Source organism: Sturnira hondurensis, unplaced genomic scaffold (genome assembly GCF_014824575.4).
Source record: "Sturnira hondurensis isolate 20B ecotype Veracruz unplaced genomic scaffold, ASM1482457v3 Scaffold0009244, whole genome shotgun sequence".
NCBI lineage: Eukaryota > Metazoa > Chordata > Mammalia > Chiroptera > Phyllostomidae > Sturnira > Sturnira hondurensis.
The window spans coordinates 4,374,638-4,390,359 of NW_028081875.1; the positions used below are offsets into that span (position 1 = coordinate 4,374,638).

At 38.4% G+C, this 15,722-nt stretch overlaps 1 protein-coding gene across 4 annotated transcripts in view; it reads left to right on the forward strand.

The window, feature by feature from the left end:
* RALGAPA2 (Ral GTPase activating protein catalytic subunit alpha 2) overlaps positions 1-15,722 on the forward strand; it is a 381,676-nt gene that overhangs the window by 257,439 nt on the left and 108,515 nt on the right. For all 4 annotated transcript variants that reach the window (XM_037057016.1, XM_037057018.1, XM_037057015.1 and 1 more), the window contains one exon: positions 5,666-5,824. In XM_037057016.1, coding sequence (XP_036912911.1) covers positions 5,666-5,824 — 159 coding nt within the window. The remainder of the gene's footprint in view (positions 1-5,665; positions 5,825-15,722) is intronic.

Here is a 15,722-nt window from a genome sequence, read left to right on the forward strand (position 1 = left end):
AGGTGGAAACACTGTGCCTTCTCCTACAACCAAGTTTGAATACAACAAAGGTTTAGAGAAACAAAGACACAACCAAAGGACAGAAAATTGAATTATATGGAAGTCCGACTACATCTAACCGTTTAACGGGGAGAGTAGGAGGAGCGGAGCCAGCAGCGAGCAGGGTCGGGCAGGACAGGGCCCCCGACCCAGGCGCGCAGGCAGACGGGAACCAGTTGGGGTGCAGGGCAGACCGCGGGTGCATATTCGCGCACAGTGAGACAGACCACGCAGACCCCAGGGGGCGAGGGCTGATGGCTGTGGCACACTCCCGTGCAGTGGGACGAAACGCGTGGGCCCGGTGACGGCAGCAACTGCGGCACCGGTGAGGGCCATGGCGGCAGGTGGCGGACAGGACCCCATAGTCCCTCTTTGACCCCGCCCCCTCATACAGCGTCACAACCCAGCGACTTAGTTGCCCTGTTCTAGTGAACACTTTAGGGCTCTGATCCTGCTATGGAACAGGCACGAACAACCCGAAAGATGGCGCAAGAAGAACTCAAAGTCCCAGAGCCAATAACTCTAAGCGACCGAGAAATTGCCAGCCTCTCAGAAGCACAATTCAAGACACTATTTATCAGGATGCTCACAGAACTGGTAGATTATAGTCACAAATTAGAGGAACAAAGTCACAAATTAGAGGAACATATGAAGGCTAAACTAATTGAAATGAAGGGAGATGCACAGGAAACCAATAGTGACTTGATGGAAAGGAAACGGGGACTCAAATCAATGGAATGGACCAGAAGGAAGAACAAAACATCCCACCAGAAAGGAATGAAGAAATGAGAATTCAAAAAAATGAGGAGAGGCTTAGGAACCTCCAGGACATCTTTAAACGTTCCAACATCCGAATTATAGGGGTACCAGAAGGGGGAAAGAAACAGCCACGAGTGGAAAACGTATTTGAACAAATAATAAAGGAGAACTTCCCCAGTCTGGCAAAGGAAATAGACTTCCAGGAAATCCAGGAAGCTCAGAGAGTGCCAAAGAAGTTGGACCCAAGAAGGAACACACCAAGGCACATCATAATTACATTAGCCAAGACCAAAATGAAGGAGAGAATCCTAGAAGCAGCAAGGGATAAGGGGACAGTCACCTACAAAGGAGTACCCATCAGACTGTCAGCGGATTTCTCAAAAGAGACCTTACAGGCAAGAAGGGGCTGGAAAGAAGTATTCCAAGTCATGAAATCCAAAGACCTACAGCCAAGATTGCTTTATCCAGCAAAACTTTCATTTAGAATGGAAGGACAGATAAAGTGCTTCTCAGATAAGGTCAAGTTCAAGGAGTTCATCATCACCAAGCCCTTATTATATGAAATGCTAAAGGGACTTATATAAGAAAAAGAAGATGAAAAATATTAACAGTGAAAGGACAGCAAACACACAGTTATTAACAACCACACCTAAAACAAAAGCAAACCAAGAGGACAGCTAGATCAGGAGTGAAACCATAGAAATGAAGAACACATGGAGAGTTAGAAATAGGGGGGTGGGAGGGGGAGAAGGGGGGAGAAGGCACAGAAAATAGCATAGATGGTAGGTAGAAAATAGATGGGGGGAGGGCGAGAATAGTGGGGGAAATATAGAATCCAAAGAACTTGAGACAGGTGGTTATAAACTAAGGGGGGGAGAATGGTGGGGGAGGGAGTTTGCGGGTGGAGGCGAATGAAGGAGGGGGAATAGAACAACTGTAATGGTATAATCAATAAAATATATTTTTTAAAAATTATAAATAAAATAAATAAATAAAAGACAGATTTATATATAAATTATTTTAAAAAATTACTTCCTAAGGAAAGGAGGATTGGTTTTTTTTGAGAAAAGACTTGATAAAATGTCAAGTGATAAATAATGTTCCAAGGCTTAGCCTGCCTGAAAGATTCCCTACTGTAATAATCAAAATTCAGCTGATACCTTTTGCAACTCCAAGATTTAACATCATTAGTGACAAACTGTCTTTATTAGGATGTCTCACAGCTAGACTAAAAATCAGTCACAGTAACAGCAGCCCACAGTTCCTTGTCTTATTCTAACTAAATTGTTTTTAACAGCTTAAAAATGAGCTGCAAAATTCTAAAGTGTTTCGTGCTCTCTTGTGCCCCTGTCACGGAGGCAGTGTTTCAATTCTGCAATTTGGTTGCAACCCCATACTGAACTCTTGATCCTTCACTACAGAAATTTGTTAGCTCTAGCTAGATTAGATTTTTCACAGCTAATCTAACTGCTGTAGGGGTTTGCAGAGTGAGGGCAGAGCTGTGCTATTGGATTTGTCCAATTCATTTGACTCCAGGAATATAATTGCACTTATGTCTTACAAGGCTTTTATAGCCTCAGGCTGGCTAGCCACATAAAAAAACAAATTGGCAGTGATACAGTAAAAGTGAAAAGGGATGAAAGGCCCACATTATCAGTCTCCAGGCAGCACTGTTCTGGCAGGAAGTTTCTTGGTTAATTTACAAATAAAACTTAGATTTTAGGATGGGCACACTGTCAACTGAACAATGAGGATGTCAGGCCTGCCTGTTACTTAGTAAAAGTAGCAGTCAGGCCCACTGAGGAGCAGGAATTCTTCAATCAAACAGATGACTCCTTCTGGAGCCAGCTGGTGATGTAATGCAATTAGTCGAGAAAAGAGGTCAGCCTTTTAGGTGTGCACCATGACCAGTGTCACCAGTGTATGCTGCCTAGCAGCAGCAGGCAGAATGACCCAGGCAGAGGGACTTTAAAACTCTGTCAGGATGAGAAGTGGCAGGACATGTGCTTGATTTCTTAAGACTTAAGAACTAAGCATTTGTTCTGAGCCTGTTGTGCAGCTGAAGTAGTAGCTGGTATGAATGACAGCTCCATTCTAGGACAAGAATCCTCATTCTCCTCCCAGATTACACACCAGTCACATCACCTTAGGGTGTGTGCACAGAACTCATTGATGAATGTCTGATTTAGGACCTCTAATCCAAAATTTTCAAAACTCACAAAATGACATCTCTATATGAAGTCCCTTTAAATTGAGCAACACTGAAGTTTCCAGGTTAGTTTATTCATTTTACCTACTTGTATTGTCATTGACAGAAGTGGGTGTGTTTCTACTCTTTGATCCAGATTTATCAGCCAATTATTCCTGTGGTCTTACCTCTTAGTTTTGTGAGTTAGCTAGTTAAACTGTGATATGTGCAGAGGTCTGAGACACGTGACATTGAAAGCATCTTTGAGATGATGAATATTGTGTTATTATCACACAAAAGTAGCTCTTCCTCAATAACAGAATTGCCACACTGGGAAGATGAGTCTTTGGTATGATACTTTTCTTCCTTACTGTAGTCCTAAGAATACAATTGCAAACAAAATTAGGAAAGACTTACTTGGGTTATACAATTGAGTAACCTGATTTAGAAAAAGGAGAGTAACTGCAGAATTTCGATAATTACTGTGTTACTTCTGAGCTAATGCCTTGCAACATATATTTCTGGATTGACAGGACAGGTCACACAGAGCCTGTTGACAATAGGTGGCTTCCCCACATTTCAAAGACATTCAGTAGGTGGGTTGATTCTGTTAAGATGATTGTACCAGCATTATATCAAAGGACACAAATCCACCTGGAAGCTGGGCTCCTTGTGGGATAAGAAGTATAGGTGTGAGTTCTCGGGAGCCCCAGCTCTCACAATTACCTTCTGCTGCTCTAAATTCTTTAAGTTTCAACTTGATACTATTCATATTTCCTTTGAAAATGACTTTATTGTGCTGCTGGGCAATGCTGGCTACCATGTTTTCCCTCCAGAAGGATTGCATTTCAGGAGTGTGTTGTAAGGTCCTTGAATGTTTTATGAAAAAGGAAAAAGAAAAATTAAGTTTTAGCCTCTAAGATGAAAATAGAGAAAAAGAGATATTCAGTTACTGTGAGAACCCACTGTTTTTTCCCTAACTATTTATGTAATGGATTGCCTGGTACCCTTTTATCCTTTATATGTGGGGGCAGGGCACAGAAGAGAAAATAAAAGATATAGTGAATAATTTTGCATTTAGAAATTTGTAGATACCATTACATTATTCTGGATACTGTGATTTGTGCTCAGCACCCACACTTGGTGCAAAGGTACAGATACAAATCTATTTATTAAAATTTAACTTATATATTTGTTCCCTGAAGTATGAGAGTGAAGAATAAGAAGGCATTATAACAGTCCAACCTCCTTTGTAATTTTATAAAGGGAAAGGAGGCTATGTTATCATCATGTCTGATTTTTCCTTTGTGGTCAAGTAGTTTATAAAGAGAATGATATTCACACTATTATATTTTAAATAAAGAGTATTCCAAATCATCCTTTTTTAATATTTTAAGGTAAAACTAATACATTAGCTTTGAGATAACGTTTGAATGCCTCTCAACTTAGTCACTTTTAGGGTTCATCTATTAAATAATTAATCTAAGAAGCAAGAAATGCCTTTTCATGGTGGTAGAAAGTGGTATTCAGCAAGTGTGTGAGAGGACTGAAATCTCAAATTTTTGGTAGGTGTCAAAGGACGTTTTTACCAATCAGCCTTTATGATTTTAGGACTTCAGTTTTGGCCAACATTTTAATCTTTATAACCTGGTTTCTTTTAATCACACTTTCAGGCTTTCTCGGATGATTTCATAGGCTGTTTTCTTGAGCCCAGGACATGTAGGCATTGTGTCAAGAGTTTTATCGCAGGTGTCCTTGCATCTGACAGAGCAGCCCTAGAACTCACAAAGGTCTCCTCAGAAAGGCCACAGGCTCTGACTTGTTTTTAAATTTTTTGGCCTCTCTATGTATAAAATGATAAACAAGTGAACTAAACTATTTGAGCTATGACAACACAAATGACTTTTGGTATAGGCTTAGATAGGTATGCAAAGTAGAAATGGCACAGAATTAAGAGCCCAGCCAAGATTTCCAGGCCTACTCTGCCACCCACTGTTCATGCACCTTGGGTAGGTCATGCCTTTGCATTCCTGAGCCCCATTGCCTCCTTGTTAGATAATATAAAGATTAAAAAATTATGTATGAACATACTTTCTATACAGTAAGGCACTCTTTAAATACTAGGTACTTGTGTTCTTATTACAGTTAAGTAATATTTATTAGTTTTTTAAAACTAATTTTAAACATATTTCTTAAAGGTTTATCACAAGTCTAGTTTTATGCATTTGGTAACAATTGTGTTATGATGGCTCCATTCTCTTATATTCCTTTTTTATTAATAACCATTAAACTAAGCCTTATGAAGCTCTACAAATAATACAGAATAAAGTACTCGTGTCATTAATTATTTACAAACATGCTCAGCAATAAAAAGTATAAGGCTCTGATGCAGAAGTAAAGTTTAACTTTAAAAAATTCCTTGAAAAGGTCTTGTCTACATCCAGCCATAATGTGATGCTTATGTGCATCATCTTAATACCAATGTATTTCATGGACGGTGAGCTGTGTGTTCATGCCTTTATGTTCTTTCAAATCCTCATAGAGGACATTGGTATTTTAGCCTTTTTTGGTAGTAAAATATTTTTGTCTCTGAGTATTATAATTTAATTTATAAGCCATGACCTCTAATAAACTGCTTGTTATTACTCTGATTAATAAAGAGCCAATTTGCCATTGCAGCTCCGCCACTTGGGGAATGACGAGGTCCACATCGTCTGGTCTGAACACTCCAGGGACTACCGCAGGGGTATCATCCCAACTGCATTTGGAGACGTTTCAATCATTATTTACCCAATAAAGAATCATATGTTTTTTATCACAATAAGGAAGAAACCAGAGGTACAGTTTCACGTTATTGACTGATTCATACAGCATTTGCCATGTGATTCACTGTTATTAAAAAACAATGATATAAATATATAAAAGGGGATTTTTTCCCAAGTCACAAGTATCTTACAGATACCTGAATAACACATGCTATAGGAATTAAATATAAATTGGGATTTTCAAAGAATCCATCATGAGCACAGAATTTCATATTTTATTACTTAGCCTCTTTGAAAATATTTTTTAAATGTCTCAAATATTTTAAATTTTAGCCCTGGCTGGTGTAGCTCAGTGGATTAAGCGCGGGCCTGCGAACCAGAGTATCGTGTTTCGATTCCCAGTCAAGGCACATGCCTAGGTTGCAGGCCAGTTCCCAGCAGGGGGTGCACGAGAGGCAACCATACATTGATATTTCTCTCCTCTCCTTCCCTTCCTCTCTAAAGATAAATAAATAAAATCTTTAAAAAATTTTTTTTTAATTTCGTAATTTAAAAAAACTATAATTTTAAACAGGGCATTTTAATTCATAATAAGAATTAAATGGATGCCATATCACATCTGGCATTTTGTGGATGGCTGTGGCTGTAGAATTCGACCTTGTACAGTGGACAGGCACTGCTTCTCCAGCCTCCAACTGCTGCTAGCAGGGCTCAGTTCTTAAGGATCATGGGCGTATCCATGAAGAAGCTGGGCTTCTGTAGCACAGCCCATGTAATGACCTTTAACAGTTGAAGCACCTTGCCACAGAGTCAATTCAGCCATGTCAATTGGTATTGATCTTGGGAATAGCTGGAACAATTGGTGGTTATGTGCCATGTGCTAAATTTGCTGCAGTTTTGATCCTTACCATGTCTTTAGTGGTGTTTCACTGTGCTTTATATAGTGACTTGTTTTTGTTTTGTAATTATTAATAGAAGGGGTTTTATAAGTGTTTTAATTAAACATTTAATGTATAAAGTCACTCCTTTGAAAAATGACTTCTGTCTTTTAAGCTCCATATTAAAAATAATCGTTTATATTCCAAATTATTCTCCTAAAGGAATTAAAGTTACCATTCTAAATACTCTCTACTTCTGAGCTTTTAAATAATAGGTATCCAAAATTTTCTGGAATATATAATCTAAAGTGTTAAAGTCAGAAGGATTAAATGAACTAAGAAATGAAAGATGCTTTAAACAGTCCCTGGCACTGAGTAAAGCTATATAAGTGTTAGTTATTATTATTATTGCCATTATTTTTTGTTATACTTAGTAACATAAAATAGAATAAATAATGAATCTTAAGTTTAACATGATTATTTTTCAGACTACATATATTATTCAGTCACTCCTGAATTCAGAATGGTCCCACTCTGGCTGATGAGAAACCTGACATAAAGGGAACCCTCTTTTTTATTCAGGGAGCAAAGATGCCCATAGTTTTTCAGTTTTTAAATATATTTTATTGATTATACTATTACGGTTGTCCCATTCCCCCCCTTTCCCATTCCCACCACCCTGCACACCACCTCCCACCCACATTCCCTGCCTTTAGTTCATGTCCATGTGTCATAAGTTCTTTAGCTTCTACATTTCCCATACTATTCTTGCCTTCCCCCTTGTCTATTTTCTACCTACCATCTATGCTCCTCATTCTCTGTACCTTTGCCCCCTCTCCTCCTCCCACTCCCCTGTTGCTAACCCTCCATGTGATCTCCATTTCTGTGGTTCTGTTACTGTTCTAGTTGTTTGCTTAGTTTGTTTTTGTTTTAGGTGTGGTTGTTATTAATTGTGAGTTTGCTGTCCTTTCACTGTTCATATTTTTTATCTTCTTTTTCTTAGATAAGTACCTTTAACCTTTCATATAATAAGGGCTTGATGATGATGAACTCCTTCAACTTGACCTTATGAGAAGTGCTCTATCTGCCCTTCCATTCTAAATGAAAGCTGTGCTGGATAGAGCAATCTTGGATGCAGGTCCTTCCCTTCATGACTTGGAATACTTCTTTCCAGCCCCTTCTTGCCTGTAAAGTGTCTTTTGAGAAATCAGCTGACAGTCTGATGGGAACTCCTTTGTAGGTGACTGTCTCCTTATCTCTTGCTACTTCTAGGATTCTCTCCTTCATTTTAATCTTGGGTAATGTAATTAGGATGTGCCTTGGTGTGTTCCTCCTTGGATCCAACTTCTTTGGGACTCTGTGAGCTTCCTGGACTTCCTGGAAGTCTATTTCCTTTGCCAGACTGGGGAAGTTCTCCTTTATTATTTGTTCAAATAAGTTTCCCACTTGTTGCTCTTCCTCTTCCCCTTTTGGTACCCCTATATTTGGATGTTGGAACGTTTAAAGATGTCCTGGAAGTTCCTAAGCCTCTCCTCATTTTTTTTTGAATTCTTGTTTCTTCATTCTTTTCTGTTTGGTTGTTTGTTTCTTCCTTCTGGTCAACTCTGTTGATCTGAGTTCCAGTTTCCTTTCTATCACTAGTGGTTCCCTGTGCATTCTCCTTCATTTTACTTAGTGAAGCCTTCATTTTTTCATCTAATTTGCAACCAAAATTAACCAGTTCTGTGAGCATCCTGATCACCAGTGCTGTCAACTGTGCATCTGATAGATTGGCTATCTCTTTGTCGCTTAGTTGTATATGCACTGGAGCTTTGATCTATTCTTCCATTTGGGTCATTTTATTTTTTGGTCTGGTCACACCTGTTATGTGGTGAGGGGTGAAGCCTTAGGTGTTCACCAGGGCAGGGCACCCCCCCCCCCCCCCGCCCAGTTGCTGGGTTGTGACACTGTATATTGGGGCGGGGTCAGAGAGGGAACAGTGGTGCTTGCTCCGCTTTCTCTCAGATTTCGGTTCCCTCTGCCACTCCCCACAAGCAAATTGGGCCCTTCTGGTGCTGGTTCCCAGATGGGTGAACTTGTGTACGTTCTAGGAGGCTGGGAGTCTCTCCTGGCACCTCAACCCCCACAGGTGTTTTCAATGGGTGCTTTTAGGCTTTATTTCCTGGCGCTGGGGCCCTGGGTTGCTTGGTCTGTCTCACTGCCTGTTTTTTCCTGGTTTATCTGCACATGAATATGGGACCATGGCCGGCCAGCCACCTTGCTCGCTTCACTGGGTCTGCTCCTTGCCACCCGGAGCCCAGGGTCTGCCAGCCTCCGCCTGCATGCCTAGGTCACTAGCCATAGCTTTTCCCTGCCGAGACCCCTCTCTGCCAATTCTGCCCCTCTTAATGGTCTGGATGAATGGTTGTTGGACTTCCATACAGTTCAGTTTTCTGTCAGTGCTAGTTGTTATTTTGTTTCTAAATTGTTGTTGTCCTTAATTTTGGTTGTGTGAGAAGGCACAGTGTGTGTACCTACTCCTCCATCTTGGCTGGAAGCCTCATGTTAAGTATATGTATTATCTTTTCTTCAGGTTTCTGTGTATGTGAAGTTTTTGCTTTTTTATAAGAAAATGTTCTTAGTGCTAATAACATTTTTACTTATCTACAAAGACCACTACTTTAATTTTAAAAACTAAGCTGAAAAGTTTAGTATTAGACAATCAATAAATTTAGTATCTGGTAGCTTTTATAACTGAAAAATGTGTTTCTTTAATATTTATAATGGATTAATTTGGCTTTATTAGTTCATTCTCAACCTGCTTCTCTAAAATGTCACTTAATATTTTAAAAAATGTTGACTTTATTTCTATAATATATAAAAGATAGTACATTTATAATGCATGAAAACAAATATTAACATACCTTTTAAAATTTCTTTTAAAAATATGTTACTTTTATAAATTTGCTCATAAATTCTGACAAGATAAATTGAGCAAATCACATTCTTAATATTTTAATTTTAAAAGTCTTAAAGGAAGAAGAGAATAATGGTCAACTAGAAATTTAGTGTTATCCTATATTTAAAGTAACAACCATTACAATGTAATAAAATTAATCCAGACATTTCCAGGGCAAGTGTGGCTGACCTTTTGTTCACCAACCACTGACCCCAGGGCGAATGCAAGAGGCTTGTGGAGGGAAAGTCTGTTTGTTTGGCTTCAGTCCCTGGTATTTAAATTGCATTCCCTAATCAAATGAAAAGGCTGTCCTCTCTATCAGGTTACAGAATCCATGGCAACATTTGGCCTTTTATATCCATAATGTTAGCCTTTTTGTTTGCATCTAAGTAGAGACACCTGGAGCAATGTTAACATTAACCGATTTAGCATTAATAGCTTCATTATATAAGAATTTCTGATCAGATAGCAGTTACTTTTGTTATATTGCTTCAGCTTGTATTGTCATTTTTTATCTCTCTGCTTGGCAACCAGGCAGTGATTTGCAAATTTTTTTTGTCTTGATTAATTAAGCAATATAATTATCAGTAACTGTGATGCAGTCTTTGCTCAACAAAGCTTCTGGGAGAAAACAATGGTCAGTCTGTTAGTGTGAATGCATTCCACGCGTCCCAGATGCATGAGGATATTATGGACAATGAGGGGAAAGGCCGCCTGTGAGCGAGGACAAAGGGTGCCATGCAGACTCAACACACTGCACATACCGCCAGGGACATGCTGCAGGCTCCCTGGGACACAGACGCCTCGTTAGATTACAGCTAGTCAGCAGAGATTAATTCTCAGCCATTTGGTGCAATAATTTACCTATTCCCTAGTCTTTTAACTAGTGCTCCTTACTATGAAAGTGAAGGCTTTGTGCTCAGAAGGTTTATTTAACCTTCCCTACTTTTAGAGATCGCCACCAAAAATCATTATTTTTGCTTAGACATTATAATGACACAGCTGCTTGAAGTTCAGTAATATTCTTTTGGGAGGATGGGATATGTACAAGTGTCAAAAATTCTAAGTAGAGTCAAAGCCATTCTCTCAGCACCTGTATATTTCATTTGAATACAGTGTGACTCAGTAGTACAAGTGCATTTATTTTACTGGTGTCTGGGAAGCCATACTTCTCTAAGAATAATTTTAATCCTTTTTTTAGCAAGAAAGAGAAAACCTCATCAGTACACAAAAAGTCCTGCTCATTGGATAGAGTCATGCATATTCAAATTGTACTCTCATTCATTCAGCCTCATTAATAGTGTATGTAATAATGTAAGGCTATTTGTGATACAAGATCATAGGCAGCATTGCTTCCAAGTCCTTTGCAATTTAATATATTTCACTTTTTCGTTCCATATACTTACCTTAAATATACAAATTATGTGTCTGGCAGAATCTGCCACCTCTTACTAATACACAACATTTGGGAAATGTGTTGAAGAAATGTGGGTGTGCTTATAATGAGTATATAAAACCCTCATGTCCAAAGGGCCTGCTCACTTCTTGAGCTTTTTACTGAACTTTCTTTTATAAATAAATAAATTAATTAATTAATTAAATGTCGGTGTACTTAGTAATATCATGTCATTGTGAAATTACTTTCAAAGTAAGTCTATCTTTATAAATATTGACACAATAGTTTTTGGTTACAGAAAAGAAATGTGCTATTGTTAGACTTCTGTTTTTTCTGCTTTTAGTACCAAGTCAGCACTCAGGGAAGACTCACATATAGAGCAGAACGTGAGTGATTCAAAGGGCTTGTTAAAATGCCCAATTTGTTCTGCAGAAAGCTGATTCATAAAGGCTCTATATTGCAGTCAGTGCCTGTATTGCTGCCTTCTTTCAGTAAGCGAAAGTAATATTGGTGTTCAAAACATTTGCTTTTATGATTTTGTGAAAGTAGGTTTTAGCACTTTTGACATGTTTTTCTCTAGGCACAGTAGTGACTGGCTGGTGACTGTCTAACCAGATGGTAGAAATGCTGAAGCAACCTTGACCGGCAACAGTTGAAACAAAGGAAAGATTTGGTGAAGGTGTCTCCTTATCACCTCAACCAGAGTATCAGTTTTATAATTGAAAAACATGTTAATGTCCTCCAAATCTACTTACTCAGCCCTGGTAGATATGGGCATGGGGTGGAGGGGCAAGGATTTAATAATTTCTGAGAAGTATAGGCAGAAAAAAGTATAGAGTAGAAGATGAGACCACGAAGTATCTTGGGTGGATCTTTCCATTTCTTTAGACCTTAATTTCCTGTCACATTCACGTTGGGAACCAAATTCTCTTGACAGTCTTTTCAGAGTTTCTTCCTTCAAGACAAAAGAGCCATTGCTGGATCCTCTTGTTCCTAGATAGATGCCCATCTTTTCCTAAGTTGTTCCAACTTGCCAGGCTGCTTTTGAGTTAGCATCTGGATCCCTTGCAGACTCAGCAACTATTGTGAGTCAATGTGTATGTGTGTGCCTCTTCAGGATGACAGCTAACCCAGGGTCATCACCTGGAGCAAGTGCCCAGAAATGCTGGTTAAGGATAATTAATGCACCAGAGGTCACAAGACCATTTGTACATGTGAGGCCAAGAAGTAGCCAGAATTGGTTTTTGTATTTGAAAGAAAATCTTGTCCTACTGTGGCTTCATTATGTAAGGAGTGTGTTTGACTATAACATGGTTATGTAAATTTCTTTTTTTTCCAGATGTGCAGTTTTCTTAAATATTTATCTCATTCCCAACCAAATAGTCTTTTTGAAATTAAGTCATTCACTGTAAAAATACTCTGGGAAATTCTCAGAGAAAGTGAGTTGTTAACTGTTGAATATGTAAATAATCATTTATTTTGAAAAGATCATTGCAGATAACCCTAATTTACTAAAATTAAATGGACTGCTGTGATATATTCTGTTTTGGTAATTTATTATTGGTATTACTTTTAGTAAAGGAATGACATTAAGAACTTGGTGAAAAGGCAGCTGTCAGTTGTAGATGTTACATCAAAATCAAATTTCTTCTCTAGTTTGTTACCACCCCTAATTAGAGGAACTCCCTGGATACAGAGGATTTTTATTATTCCTTTTGTCCAGTTTCTGAAAGATTATCTGGGTCTCCCATAGGCAGTTGCCAGAGAATAATAAAGAACATTTATTTATGAGATGAGTTTCAGTATAAGTGGAAAAATCTATAGCCTGTTATTAACTCCTGTCTCCTTTCTTTCATAACAGGTTAGCTATTGAGAATTTCTTTGCAATTGGCATTCCTCAAGAGTTGACATTATTTCCTTCTTTTTTCGTTGTTCTTTTATAGGTACGTCTTATTCTCCTTTGCCTTTTCCTCCCTCTTTTTGCCCGTGGGAGCCAAAGTGTAAATGTATACTGAGTAGCAAATTGTAGATCCTGCTTTATGTCAAAAGGCAAGACAGTTCTCATCCTCTAGGTCTGAACTACTTCAGAAGGAAGGGCCTTCTGGCTCAAAAGACAGGGCATGTTCTCCTGACCTTTCAGCACCTTCCTACATTCCTGCACACATTTGCACAAGTTGTGAGCTGAAACCAACCAAGGGAGGCCAGGGTGTCAGGAGCACACAGAACTCCTCTCTGGGAAGGAAAAAAGACCCTTAGTGTTCACATCCTGTCCTCATTCCTTATAAGGGCTTCTAACCTTACGAGAGTTATTTAGTATCTCCATACTTCATCTATAAAATGGGTTATAAGCCCTCCTTATTTTAGGACTATTTTAAGGATTGAGATACTGTTTCGATGACCAAAATGGGACATTTTTCTCAGTGAATGTTAATCTTATTACTCTTATTTCTCATGAAATGCCCACCCTTATTCTTTCACATTTTTGTAATCATATAACTATTTTCACAGCCTCACGACTCGTTTAAACCACCTCTTCTGAAATAACAGTATTCATAGAATCACACCCATTTTTTTTCATCTTTTTGGTGTCTGCTATTCCTAAACTATAGAGTAGTTTAAGAATCTAAGAATTCACCCCCAGAATTAGAGGTTTTATCCTTACAGATATATTTTCTGTGCTGTATCTGAAATTCATCAGTTTGTTGTTGTTGGTTTTTCTGTTGTTTTGTTTTCTCCATAAATACTTCCAGCACAACTTCATCTCGGGACTGCTTTTAGTGTAAGTCATAGGAGAAAGTACACTTATTTTTTTAAGTATATATTTTAAATAACTTTTAAAGTGTGGTATTGCTGAAGAGAGAAGGAAAGGGTTATTCTTTCTTATTTTCTTACTTGTTCATTATTGTTATTGGGACTAGGCAACAGTGAGTGATTTTAGAAGATGAGGACTGGTTCCTTGATTGTCCCTGTGGAATTAAGATATGCACTCCCTCAGCACTATCATGAGGAAACACTCATCAGTTGTCCTCACCAGAACTACGTCCCATCCTTCTTTGTTTCCATTTGAGTTTCCTCACATCTGAATATGTCCTCTGTACTATAGGCCCTGATCTCAAAATAGCTTTGCCCAATCTTAGCAGTTTTTACATCTCTGTGTTTTAACTGTGGAGCCCTTTTCTGAAACCCACCTAACAGAAGAAGAGGTGTGGCAGGAAAAGCCTGCTCAGGACCCCATGGCCACACCTGTCACTCTTTTTCTCGACCTTTCAGCTATCTCCATGGAGTAAAAGACAGACAGTCACAGCAGATCTTGTTCTAGAAATGTGAAGACTGACAAGAGATTTGGTTAATGTCAGAGCCTGGGGAGCTGGGGTCCTACAGTCATCATTCAGGCAGCATAATCTGTTGACGTTGCTTCATATCAGGCACTGTGTCAAGGCCTTGATAGCCAGTGGCAGTTTCCACTTCAAATTGAAGGAACCATTGTATCTAAAAAGTAAAATCAGATCAGCATTGTAGGAACAAAGGGAAAAAAATTATAAGTGGGTCGGGAGGAATCAAGTGAGAAGCACTACCCTTGCCTCCCCAACCTCATACTTAGACCTGAGGTTTCTGTTTATGGAAGAAATGCCACCATGTATTGGCCCCTGGTCCAAGGATATACCATATCTTCTAGGTCAAGATCCTCACCTCACAAGGTAAGTTAGTACTGGAAGTGAGTTGTCAATGATTGTCATACATGCATGAGGTTGTGCCTGTGCTCCTCCATTCAGATCCACTAGTCTAGTGTGCCTCTGTCGCATTGTCTTGATAGATAGGACAAGTCCCTACTCTATTCTTCCTCAAGAATGTCTTAGCTTTTCTTGGCTGCTTTGATTCCTTCTATATGGATTTCAGTGTCATTTCAACATACCTTACATTCAACCCATAAATCAGTCTAGGAAGGGAAATGACAATGATGTTTAGTCTTCCAATCTGTGAAAAGATATATCACTCCTTTAACATAGCCTCTTTAATTTTTAGACTACTTTAATGTCTCTCAATAACATTTTAAAACTTTCTATATGTGTTTCCTTGTTAAATCTATTCCTATGGGCTTTGTATTTTTATGCTAGTCTAAGTAATATCTTTTCATTTCATTGTCTAAACATTTGTTGCTAGTAGATAGAAATGCAGTAGGGTTTGTGTTAGTTTATTCTGTATCTAATTGATTATGCTAAACCTTCTTATTAATTCTGAGCATTTTCTGTAGATTCTTTTGGAGATTCTGTGAAATTATGCCATCTGAAATAGTGACAGTTTTGCTTCTTCCTTTGTAATTCATAATCTTCTATTTCTGGTTCTTACATTACAGCACTGGAAAGGATTTCTGGTGCCTATGTTGGTAGATATGATCTAGGAGACATTCTTATCTCCTTCATGGTCTCACACATAAAGCTTTCAATGTGTTACCTTTAAGTTTAGTGGTTGCCATAGGGTTGGGTAGGTATTCTTTAACAGATTAAGGAAATTCCCTTCTATTCCAAGAATGCTAAGAATTGTTTTTTCATAAATGGGTTTGAATTTTATGAAAAAAATTTAAAACATCTATTCAGGTGATCAGCTGACATTTTGCCTTTAGTCTACTAACTTGGTAAGCATACAGATTGATTTTAAATGAAAACCTGCACACATATTCCTAGGATATACCTAATTTGCACATTATTGAATAGGTTTGATAATATTTTGCTGGGATTTTTATATGCATGTTCATAAGTGA